The 12,026-nt window shown below is 38.3% G+C and overlaps 1 protein-coding gene across 4 annotated transcripts in view; it reads left to right on the forward strand.

Moving 5' to 3' along the window:
* The first annotated feature begins 1,946 nt into the window (after positions 1-1,946).
* pard3bb (par-3 family cell polarity regulator beta b) overlaps positions 1,947-12,026 on the forward strand; it is a 200,585-nt gene continuing 190,505 nt past the window's right edge. For all 4 annotated transcript variants that reach the window (XM_023424879.2, XM_023424876.2, XM_023424877.2 and 1 more), the window contains exons 1-2: positions 1,947-2,300; positions 2,942-3,167. In XM_023424879.2, coding sequence (XP_023280647.1) covers positions 3,051-3,167 — 117 coding nt within the window. In that variant the 5' untranslated portion in view covers positions 1,947-2,300; positions 2,942-3,050. The remainder of the gene's footprint in view (positions 2,301-2,941; positions 3,168-12,026) is intronic.

A 12,026-nucleotide genomic window follows, 5' to 3' on the forward strand; every position in this document is an offset into this window, starting at 1 on the left:
TTCCTAATATCAGCAAACTACATAAGGAGCCAATATGGTGCTGCAGCTGTACTCATCTCCCTGTTCTTCCAACTATAGCCAATTGTTTGTATTATAACTGTGATTGTAAGATGCATTCTGTGCCATGCTGCTTTGCTCCTCTTGAGTTTGTAAGTTTTGTTAGGTTTTCCATAATTGCAAGCTCTGTTTTGGACTGAGAAGGAATGGATCCTTTTCATGTTGTGTCTTGGCCACCCTTAGACGTGACACAACACAAGATTTATTCACTGTTGTGTGGATATGGCCTCAGTCATAGGCCTTTTACACAGCAGACATTTTGACTAATCGTAGCAGGAAAAGCACGGGTGTTAACTACATTAATGATGGCTCTGTTCTATTCAAGAGTCCCAGTAAGTCATGACAGTGTGTCAGTGAGCCCACACAATACCAGGATTTAGAAACTGAAGCAGCTAAAATTGAATTGAGCCATGCATCTTTAATGTAATTTACATGTGACATGTAAAAAAGGTCCTCATGAAATACTGGCAGTGTTGGGGAAATTTGAAAAATAAAGCTATGTTGTACAAATCAAGTTTGAATTGATGATGACATATCACATGTCACACATTGAAAAGAATTGAATAGAATGCTATTAAACCAACTAACTGTCAGTCCTTTAATCTTGAATTATTATATTTACAGTGTATTGTGGTAGTGTCATGAAAAAAGATGTGGCTTTTCCTCTTACTTCGACTTCCCCTTTAAATTAAACATTTTACAATTTACATCCTAAATGATTATTCAAGTGTACTTCCAACTTTCAAACTTTTGCCAAAGAAAGAAAGAAGAAAAAAAATGCATGCATGCACAACGTTCATCCTCCCTTGGGGTTCATTAGTAGCAATGGAATTCAGTGACCCAGAAACTAAACCTAGCCCAAATCAATTAGCAGACATACACATGCATACATTTGAGCTGCTAATTACAAAGCCAAACTCCACCTCACAGGGAGGGGTTTCCTCTTTGAAGATGAACCAAACTGCAAAAAGCCAAAATGTTTTGTAAGTACAGTATTTTTGTTGGCTTCAACATTATAATGCTGAACTAGTGCATACCAGCAGAAGACATTCAAAGGGTTTGATTTAGTTTTTTTGCATGCACAAACTTGATGTGTACTGTATCCCTTAATATTATGTCTTTGACATTTAATTATACCATAAAAATAAACTCACACAGGGTGCATGCCAACTCTAGTTTTACAAAGATAAAACATAATCTATTACTACTACTACTACTACTACTACTACTACTACTAATAAAATTTATAATTATTGCAATTCAGTCAGACCTACAGCTGTTTATGTTTTTTCTACAGTATTTTGGTTAAAATATAGGACTCCCTGAAATGTAACATGTGACATCACTGGTTTATTTGAAGTAGCTAACACATTTAATACATTAACCAAACACTAGAATTCAGTCACAAATAAACTGAACAAAAGTGGGGTGTGTCTAAGTGACAACATAAAAATAAATGTTCCATAATGACCTTATACAAACTATTAAGTAATTAATAAATAACTAAAGTAAATTAATTATAACTAGTGTACTGCATAAAGCAGAAAAGTAAAAATCTCAGAGGCAGAGGCTATTATATCGATGTCATGCAAGCTTGGCTGGCAGCTTGGAGTTTGTATAATGCTATATGACCTAGTACCAGGTAACAGGTTTTACATGGAAAAATACAAAACTCATAGAATCTAACCTGTGTGTATGTGTGATTCATTCATCTTAAATCATTTTAAGAGCAACACCATTACTGCTATTCCAGTAAAAGGTTTCAAGTATGATTTCCACCGCTGCAGTTATCCCTATAGATGAATTCATATTACCTTCTGTCAGTTTTCACTAGTTTTTCTTTCCCCCTTCACATCATATCTTACTGTTTGGGCACTAACTGTGATGTGGATCCATGAATTGTGCATTATCTCTTTGCTCTTTTTAGCAATAATTGGAGCAGTTCTCCTTTAAGAAAGTGACAGCAACAAGCGGTGGAGGAGCTGGTCAGGAACTGGCCAGGAGCGGACGGCACTGAAGGCATCTCAAAACTTTTCCAACACACATTGAAGTGGTCTGTTTATTGTTTAACATCGGCTCCAGTTTGCCCCCGAACATGAAAACAACCTCTACGTTGCCATACTTTGTGTATCGGTGATGAAGTGGATGCTACTGACCGCTTGGAAAAAGGGAAACTTGCGAGAGGGAAAACTTCTGGAATGATGCCCCAGCGACTGCATCCCTCCCTCCAAAGTTCAGCTAAGGTGGCTAACGTTAGCTAGCGGTTCTCGCTTACTGTGTGTTAAAGTTTTGACATACATTTTTATGTTTGTCCAAATAAGCTGCAGCATATCACCTGATGTAACGGGGAAGGGCGTGATGATATGTTACGCTTGTGGCAAAGCGAATGCTTTTTTCCTTGGTTCGCTCTCTTAGCCAGGCCAGGTTACATTGTCAAGCTAATCACTTTTAGCCAACTGTAGCTAGCTGCCAGACAGCTAGCGTTCCTCTGTCAGGTAAAGTTAACCAAAGTTAGTCAACTCTCAGTGAGAAATTACATAACATGCACTCTTTTCGTTTACCACCTACAATGCAACTGTAGCATGAAGAGACTGCGGTGCTTCTAACGTAATGTATGTACTGGCATACTGGCATTATAATCATCACTTTGTGTTTTTGTTGTTTATTTTGGTTGACATGGCATGGACAGACAATAACAATCTTAAGACTCTGTGACCACTCTATGACAAGCTGACAGTGTGTGACTTGAGGAAACTGTTTTGAGTGTTGAGTTTAATTGGATGCAAATGTCTTCATTTTTTGACCAGAAACCACTCACTGATTTTCTCCCACCTTTTTTTATCTCACTTTATCTGGTTGGTCACATCCCTGCCTCCATACCAAGACTTTCTGGGGGGCATTCTGCAATTTGGAGCCTTCCTGCAACATTATCACCATTGTTCATCACTCATAACCAGAGAGCCCTCATCTTGGATGAAGCGGAGAGTGATATAATGAAGGTGACAGTGACGTTTGGGCAGACAGGTGTGGTGGTGCCCTGCAAGGAGGGTTGGACCGTGAGGGACCTCATCCAGCAAGCCACGCAGAGATACAGAAAACTCCTGGAACAGGTACCGGTCAGAAGCGGAAATGGTTAAAATTAGCCTCTTATGACAGGCAATGTTGTGACATAGGACTGTGTGTTGTGGTGCAGCTGCTCTAAATCCAGGCAGAGGTGTTTATCATTATTGTTTTTAAACAGTTCTTTGCACAATACACAAATATTAATTTGAAGGATTCAAGTGTTGTTGTTTCCTAAATATGTACAACAGGTCCATCTCAAAATTAGCTCACCTTGTACACATGAACTTACAAGGTGGTTATGGTGGGTGTTTTCTTCATTTAAATGCTGCTCATTTGTTAAACTTTGTATGGCAGTAATTATAGTTGTAGAATAACATTTCATTGTCATTGATACCAGATAGTCCAGTGTGCTCAAGAACATGAACAAAAGCATGAATAAATTGAATTCTATCTCTCATTGAGTCTTCCTGACCTTCAAGTCACCGGTTAGCTACATTATTAATTGTAAGAAGTAGTTTTGTAATAATGTGAAAAGATTTTCATGAACTCCTGAAAGACTTAGGAAAGAGGCGAGATAACTTTTTATGAAACAGTGCTTTCATAATATTTGAGGTTTTCCCTGAAGTCATAAAAGAATAATCGAAAGCTCTGTCATTTTTATATCATGAAAGGACCATATGATTTTCACATCCCAAAGTCTTGGGAAATTAGATAAAGCCAGGAGGTCCAGTTCATAATTTCTGTATGAAAAATTAAAAGCATGTCTGATATGAACTGTGATGGTCCAGACGGGAGCAGGCATGAGTCGTTTCCACTTTAGTTCTGAGTGTAAAATGTAAATCTCCTCCTCTTGTGATTCCTTTATGACTGCTGTTGATTCCCTGCGTTGCTCTTAGGACGGGAACCCTGTGACCCCCATCAGACGACCAAATCTTCTCAGTGACTGGCTTCATATTGGCTCCATTATTCAAAGAGCACGCCAGTCATATAGATAGATGGCCTGAGTTGTGATTGAGGGATAGATGTTGGAGCTGTGTGTGTATGTTTGTGTTTATGTGAGACAGACACAGAGACAGCTCTTATTATTTCCATCCTCCTCTTTTTCTTGGTCTCTCTACCTTTTTAGCCTCTTAATCTCCTTTCATCTACCCGTACCCCTCCCCACTCAGTGCTCCTGTGTGTTCTGCCCCCTTCATCTTAGTTGTCAGCCTTTTCTTCTCACTGCTGCATCTCCTCTTCACCTCCCTCATAGCTCTCCACATATCAGGAACCCTCGCTTCTGTTATTTGAACTCTTCTTCCTCTTTGAACACTTCCTCCTACACCTTCTGTTCCTTCTTTTTGAGAAGCGTCTATTCTCTAACTAATACCATGTAGAACTGGGAATAAGCAGGAGCAATGTATACCGATTTAGGTCCAAGTTGAAGTGTTCAAATTTAAAATTTAAGGGGGATTCAGCAAGTGTTGGCACATGCCATTTTGCAGTAACTTTTACACAAATGTGGCAAAATATGAGGTGTTATTAATGTTCACTGAGAGACAGAGTGAGAGCTCCAGAGTGTTTTCCTGCAGCTGCGATGTGTGTAATGATGCACCTCCTGCTCTATCGATTAGGTCTCTCAGTGTTTAAATACTTTGTTTCCTGTCTGTGTGAATGAAATGCCTTGTTAAGCACATGCACACTGTGTGTGTTTTGGCCTGCTCTCCCACGGCTCTTCTTCTTTATCTTTTCCTCGCTCTCTGTTTTCTTTCTCTCTTCCCACACCTTTGTCAGCATTTCTCAATCTCTCCTCTTACTACCTTCACATTCCTCTGTTTTTTTTTTTTTTTACCTTTATTGTTATTCTTCCTACTTTTTGATCATTTTGGCCTCTTTGTCTGTTGTTTGGCATTTAAAATATCGCCCTATCTGGCTCACCTGGTAGAGTGTGTACCATATGGACTTAATCCTAACTGCAGCAGCCATGGGTTCGAATTCGATCCATGTCTCTTTGCTGCTTGTCATCCCCTTTCTCTCTCCCTGACTTTCCTATCTATCTGTCACTGTACTATCAAAATAAAGGCAAAAATGTCTATAAAATATTTAAAAAAGAAAAATTATCTTTTTTGTTTGTGTTCACTTTTATCTTACTCCTCTCTCGTTCCTCATCTCCTTAATTGCTTCCTTTCATCCCATCTTCTTCCTTTATATTTGTTTCTATGTGTATTATTCTTCCTTTCTTCCCATCACTCAGTCTTTTTACTGCAACACTAATCTGTTGCTGTAGCTGCGTAATTATTGCTGTTAGTGTGTTTCAAGATTAGAATACCAGGATATGTGTATTTTATAGAGCTGTCCAGTCGCTAATCCTCCCAGTGCTAGGCAAATCATGTTTTTAAATTGTCACATAGACAGGTCCTTTCTGTCTCTCTCTCTCTCCCGCTCCCCTCCCTCCCTCTTCCCTTCCTCCTTCCCTCTCCCCTTCCTCTGTATCTGCTCCATCCTACTTGCTGCTTGTATTAAAAACATTTTATTATCTTGCGTGTTCCAGCCTGCAACCACTGTAGCTAACTAACAGTATCAGCTGCTTTGTGAAGCGTTCCCACAGTGGTGCTAAGGCGGAGCTAACACTGAAAATAGGCATTAAAGCTACATTTTAGTGATCTTAAAAGGAGTTGGAGATCTTTGAGGTATAGTCTTCAGCTTAAGAGTTCTAGAGAGGATTTTTTGTATTTAAGTTGCATTTTTTTTTTTTTTTTTTAGATTTCAGTTTCACATTGATCACAGCCTAATTATTAGAATTTCTATTACCTTTTGTGTTGCCCAGTATGGAACCAAAGGGGGGATAGGAGAGACGAACAGGATTAGAGAGTGAATGGCAGTAAGAAAGTGCTGATGTTTTGGTATGTAGAATACACCAGTTCTTTGTTATACTAATACATAGAAAAGTCTCTTATAAGTATTTTGTAGACTCCCAGCTCATCTAAAGCTGTTCTCGGTGGAAACTTCAGTCTCACTTTATGATATGCTATATACTGTTTTGGACATACACTCATAGCTCAGTGACTGATGCTATTATGTAAACATCATGTTGAATTTAGCTAAAACACTTTATATACACTACAGATGGTCATATATTTAAGGTGCTCATTAACTATTTAAAACATAAACCTAACTGCTACAAGCTGTGGATCATATGTATGTACTAATTTAACTGCACCTCAAGCTGAAGGTCGAATGTGTGCTGCAGAAGTTCCTTCTTGGATTACTTACATTACTACTTACATTACTACTATTACAATGATTCGTTCAACCCCTCCGTGCCCCACTCTCGCTCTTTCTCTCGTTCTCTCTCACTCACACACACACATATAAACAAGCATATTGACAGTGGACCTGTATGTCGGATTGGCTAAAAACAACAATGCATACGTGTTTATTTGCATACAAAGCGGGGAAGTGAGATCCGATCACGAGTAGTCACTCAAGACGCATTTTAAAGCCAGTTGTGAACTGAGGCGCTAAGAGCTGACCACTTGTGATCGGATCACTGAAGACGCATGTTAATGCCAGGTCTGAACAGGGCCTGTGAGTTACTGGCCTGTCACTCAGCTAGTGTGACAGTATTAGGTTAATTGTTACTCACCTCACTCAGTACATCAGGCAACTAAGTGAAACACGATCTATAAGTATTTAGCTTACTGACAGCTGTAATATAGAGGTATCACTCTTGATGGATGGACATAGAGGCGAAGCACAAGCTGTGGTAGGGAAATGGCGAATGAAAATCGTATCAAAAGAAAAAATAAAAGAGTCATACTTGAGGTTCATCTGGAGAGGCAGCAGGGAGGAAATGAATGAACCTGTGAAGGTATCAGAACAAAGAGGATGAATGTAAAAAAGGGAGATAACTTAAAGAGCAGGGTGAAGAGGAAGAGTGGCCAGAGAGAGAGGCGGGAGGGGGGAAAGCATTTTTGTTTTGTTTTTGTGGGGAGTTGTCAGGAAGTTATCAGTTTGTTGACAGACTTCTTAATTACATTTGGCCAAACAGACAATTGTGTGGCTGTGTGTTTATGGATGCTTGTTTATGTGGTTTCAGGTTTAGCCTCTCCTAAGGATGAGGTTGTATGACTGTGTAATATCAAACTGCACAATCATATAAGTATATCAGTGTATACATTCACTTTTTTAACTGTAATGTGGTTTGAGTTGTAAATGTATATCCATATGTATTATTAGACTGCATCCATATTCAACACAGTGTCGATGCTAAATGTGTTGTGTGTGCAATCCAGATATGTCCAAAAGTTTACAAACCAATTGTAAAACCAGTTGCTTTTTTAAGATGATGGTGTATGTACAGTACCCATGTGTATACTCACACTTATAAATTGTAAGGTGGATGTGTATGAAAGGGTTCCTGCCTATGTGGGTGTGGTGTAGTTTCGTTAGCAAGGGGAGGAATGCTGATGAGGCGTGGTCTAACAAGCTGATAAAATCGTAAAAGCATTCAGGCCTCATGCCAGAGCGCACGCAATTATTCCTGAGAGGGAGGGAGGGGCAAGGAGGAGACACGTGCCACCTTCTCTGCAGGACTTTGTTGACCCAGTCGTACACTTCTTCTATTCTGTTCCCTTCTGTTCTGTCCTTTTATCATTCTATTCAGATATGTTCTGTTCAAGTCTTATTCTGTTCTATTCTATTCTGCTCTATTCTATTCTATTCTATTCTATTCTATTCTCCCAAGTCAAGAAAGATACAATGGCACATGCTTTTTCAAATTATACAGAAGCCTGACAAGCTTGCAATATAGCCAGATCATTCAAGAACGGATGCCATAGTATGCAGGTTATTCTGGCTAATACATTCTAAAATTGTTATATTTTACTTTTTAACATGTCATATTAATTATCAAAAGATAATTGCTCACCAGACAGTGCAAAAAAGTTAACATGCCCATTGTTATGAATCCGACTAGTAGGTAAGATGGTAATGAAATCTGATTTTGAACCATCATGATAAACAAACTTTGCCTATCAAGATGAGTGAAGGATCAGCTTGTGCCCATCTGAGATGTGGAATGCTGAAATGCTAACAGGCTGAGTAATGGTTACCATGGCACTGCCACTGGCAAGAAAACAAGCTTTGTTACTGCTGGATGATGAGATAGGTCAAGGGACAATGTAACTCAGATTGTTATTTTTCCTCAGAATTAGGTGGTGCGTCAGTATTCATTGTCTCCACAAAATGGCATTTGTCAAGACAGACAGAGGGGCTCCAGCAGTAATACTTTATAATATTGGCATACCTGAAATTAGGATAATGCCAGACCTCTAAGTTTTGGCCTAGGACCTAAATTTGGGAAATGTAATTTTTTATCTAGTCGAATTGAAACTGCCTCAGGTTAAACCTATTGCTTTATTCAGCTCTGATTGTGTGAAACAGCTACCTTTCACTTTTTGTGTAGACAGCAGGTGCTCCAGAGTGTGCTTTAATTGAACCCTGGATCACTGTTTTGCGATGTGCCGAAGTCCACTTCTTTGCACAGCCTTCAGTTCGACAGCAGCATGCATACCAAACTATTGTGTCAGCTGGCACACTTGAAAGGCTGCCTGATCAGAGATGAAGAATGGGGGAGCAGTGGGGAGGTATACGCATACCTAACAACACTGAATAATCTACATAGAGTTTTAACTCATTTGTAGATCTTGTCCTGAGAGTCAAATACCTCAAATTGCCTAAGATTATCTGTATTAGTATCAAGCAAAACACTGTATTAAATGCTAATCCCCCTGATTTTCAGATTAGATCAGTGTGTTTACAACTCTTATCTTTAGTCCTACAATATCTAAGTGTCCCTCTAGGTTTTTAAACTCCCAGATTTGGAGGTGCAGGGTTTCTGCAGTTCCCAAAAAATATGTAACACATTATTCATGCACAGCCCATGAATATCAGATTTGATGAGTGCGCGCACAGCTCTTATCTCTCTGCCTCTCCATCTTGTCTTCTTAGCTAATAGGTATATGACTTGCCCACTGTAACAACAGATCATAGGGTGTTGTTGACCTAGAAACAATAGCTGGTCACCAAAGGAATGTTGGATGTTGTTTTTCAAGTACCTTTTATCATTACATTCACTGTTTTTTCTTGCTGCAATTAAAACATACAATCTGATTGTGATTCATGTCTATTGGCTCACATCTGCATAGTTCACAATGATATAAAGGAAAGAAAAATCCTAACAATTTAGAAGTTCGAACCAATAAATATTTTGCATGTTTTACAAAAAAAATTTATTATCATAATAGTTGTTTGTTAATTTTCTGTTGCTTTTCCAATCATTGATCTGTATGTTTTATATTATTTACTTATTTAATCATTTTTCATAATGTAATTATTTCCATTATTGATAAAATTGCCATTTTTTAAAATTGATTTATTTGTCATTTAGTTTATATTAGTATGTCAAATAATTGTCAAAAATTTTTGTAGAGCTGTATGTGACGTCTTCAAATGTTTTGTTTTGTTCAACCAAATACCGGAAAATACTTGGTTTAGATTATATGACAAATAAAAGCAGGAAATCCTTTTCTTTATGAGCCTTGACCCAGATAATATTTGACATTGTTTCACTATATTTTCTTGAAAAATGACTTTCAGATCTAAATCTGTTGCCATTTATTTATAACATTGTGGTAAAATCAAATGGCCATTACAATTGAAGGCATCACAAAGTGATGAAAAATCGGTAATTTAGTTTGATAGAGAGCAACAGATCCTGAAGTGTTTGATTTATAATGATATTAAATGGAGAAGCACACAACTTTGCATTTGTGATTGTGTGCTGTAAGAAGCAAACTTATTTAGTTTTTGCTTGATAAATGAGTAATATGGCTATTAATTGGAATCAATATTTTTTGTTACTTGACTACGATAATTATTACACAATAATGCAGCAGCTTTGCAAAAAATAGAAGAAAGGAAAAAACTGTGCTAGATTATTAATATTAATAAGGGGGCAAAGCGAGCAAACGGCCCTGGGGCGCTGGGTTTGTCAGTTGGTTTGTTGTAATTTGATCAATTGCTAATTTGTTTGGGACCATAGACCCCTAAGACACAATATTAACTGAAATGAAAACGCAATGTATAGTCTGCTGTGTGAACTGCAGGGGCCCATAACTCATTTTACCCTAGAGCACCCTAAGGCTTTAATGTGGACATGGTAACCACAGCAGGGTTTGTGGACATAAGAGACATTTTTCTTAGGATTATTACATCAAACATAATAGTTGTCTGTAAGCAAACATTGAGAATGTTACCCTTAATGCTTCTTTGTGGTCTTGTTCTCTATAAAGACTGAGAACATGGTGGAGTTTATCATGTCTTAGTTATTTGTGTTGTGACTCACTGTTTGCATGGGGATGATGGATTGAGAATTTGCCAGTAAACCAGATAAACCACAGAATATACAACTATTAGACGTCATTCTGAAGCTTGAGTGGTAGTAAAACATGGACTCAGATGCTATGTGTAAAGTCGAGGGCAGAAAAGATACAAAAACATTTACATGACACTAAATTTTTCTTCTACTAATCACAAAACATTCACATGTTGTTCCCCAGAGTTAATAAGCCTCCAAATCCTGATTGATAGTGCTCAAGGAAGATAAACACTGTGCAAAAGAGAAAATGAAACAATGTAAGTGTAATGTTTGAAAATCTCTCTCATACATCTGGCCAGGGTTTCAGCCAAGTCAGTGTTACAATAGAGTTATACAATGAGCAGCAGGAAGGGAGGGCGGAAGAGTGAGAGACAACAGCCAGTCTTGTGTAACAGTGATGGTTGTAAAGCCATTGAAATATTTTTTAACATAATAGAAAAAAAACTATGGGCCTAGTCTATATTTAACTAGGCATAAATGCTCTATCTCAAGTAAGCAAACGCATATTTGCATTTATAGTATTTGTAGTTTACTCACATATATCAGCTGGTGCCAGATGGCAGTGAAGGATGACTCATAACACTTACTAATTACTACTAGCCTTATCACACTCACTTAGTACATTTTAAAATATTAACTGGTTTAAATTCCACTTTTTGTTATTTCCAACCCATTAAGAAAAGTTGGAAGAAAAACTGACTTAGATGTTTAGTGGGGTCCAAAAATCTGTGCCCACTCCTATTCAGATGAATGGGAAAGTGGTCCCCACTGTATATGCAGAGCAGATCTAATACACATTTACTATAACACAATTTGCCTTTTGCCTTAATGAACACAGTTGAGTTGCATGTCCAAAACTCTTATAAGACACCAAAAGTATGTATGGCCAAGCAGCTTGAAACTGTTTCACTTTGTTATTAAAAGTTAATGGTATTTCCCCTGCTGGTGTTGATTTGTACTAAAATAAATCAGGAAACAAGATGCATCTGTAACCAGATCTAATGTATAAATATACAAAGAAACTAACAGAGCTGAGTTTAGTGTAGGAACTGGCATTGACATTGAGACTTGCAGTGATATCCAGGGACACAGTGCGCCTTGCTCCATCTGACACTCTCCCTGATGGGAGTTTTTGAAAAGCACCTGACCCTGAAAGAGTGATTTAATGGAGCACCACTCTGAAGTGTTTCGACTCATACCTCTCCATAGACTGTGTGTGGTTTTGTATGTGTGCGTGTGCATGTGCTTGTGTGCGCAGATGCGTGTGTTGTCTCAATATGTTGTTCAACAACCAGCTCTATGTAGTCAGCTGTCCAGTGCAGTGTTGATGTCATTAATCACAGACCCAACACAGCGGAGAAAGGGATTGAGGAGGGAGAGAGAAAGGGCCAGGTTGGAGTTGTAATCTGTACAAGGTACCGAGGGAAAGATGTGGAAAATGTGTGGATGAAAGAAACAAAAGAGAGAGCAGAGATGGACGGGGAGG

Source organism: Seriola lalandi, unplaced genomic scaffold (genome assembly GCF_002814215.2).
Source record: "Seriola lalandi dorsalis isolate HSWRI2012SDOR001 ecotype SW California unplaced genomic scaffold, Sedor1 jcf7180002054758, whole genome shotgun sequence".
Lineage (NCBI taxonomy): Eukaryota > Metazoa > Chordata > Actinopteri > Carangiformes > Carangidae > Seriola > Seriola lalandi.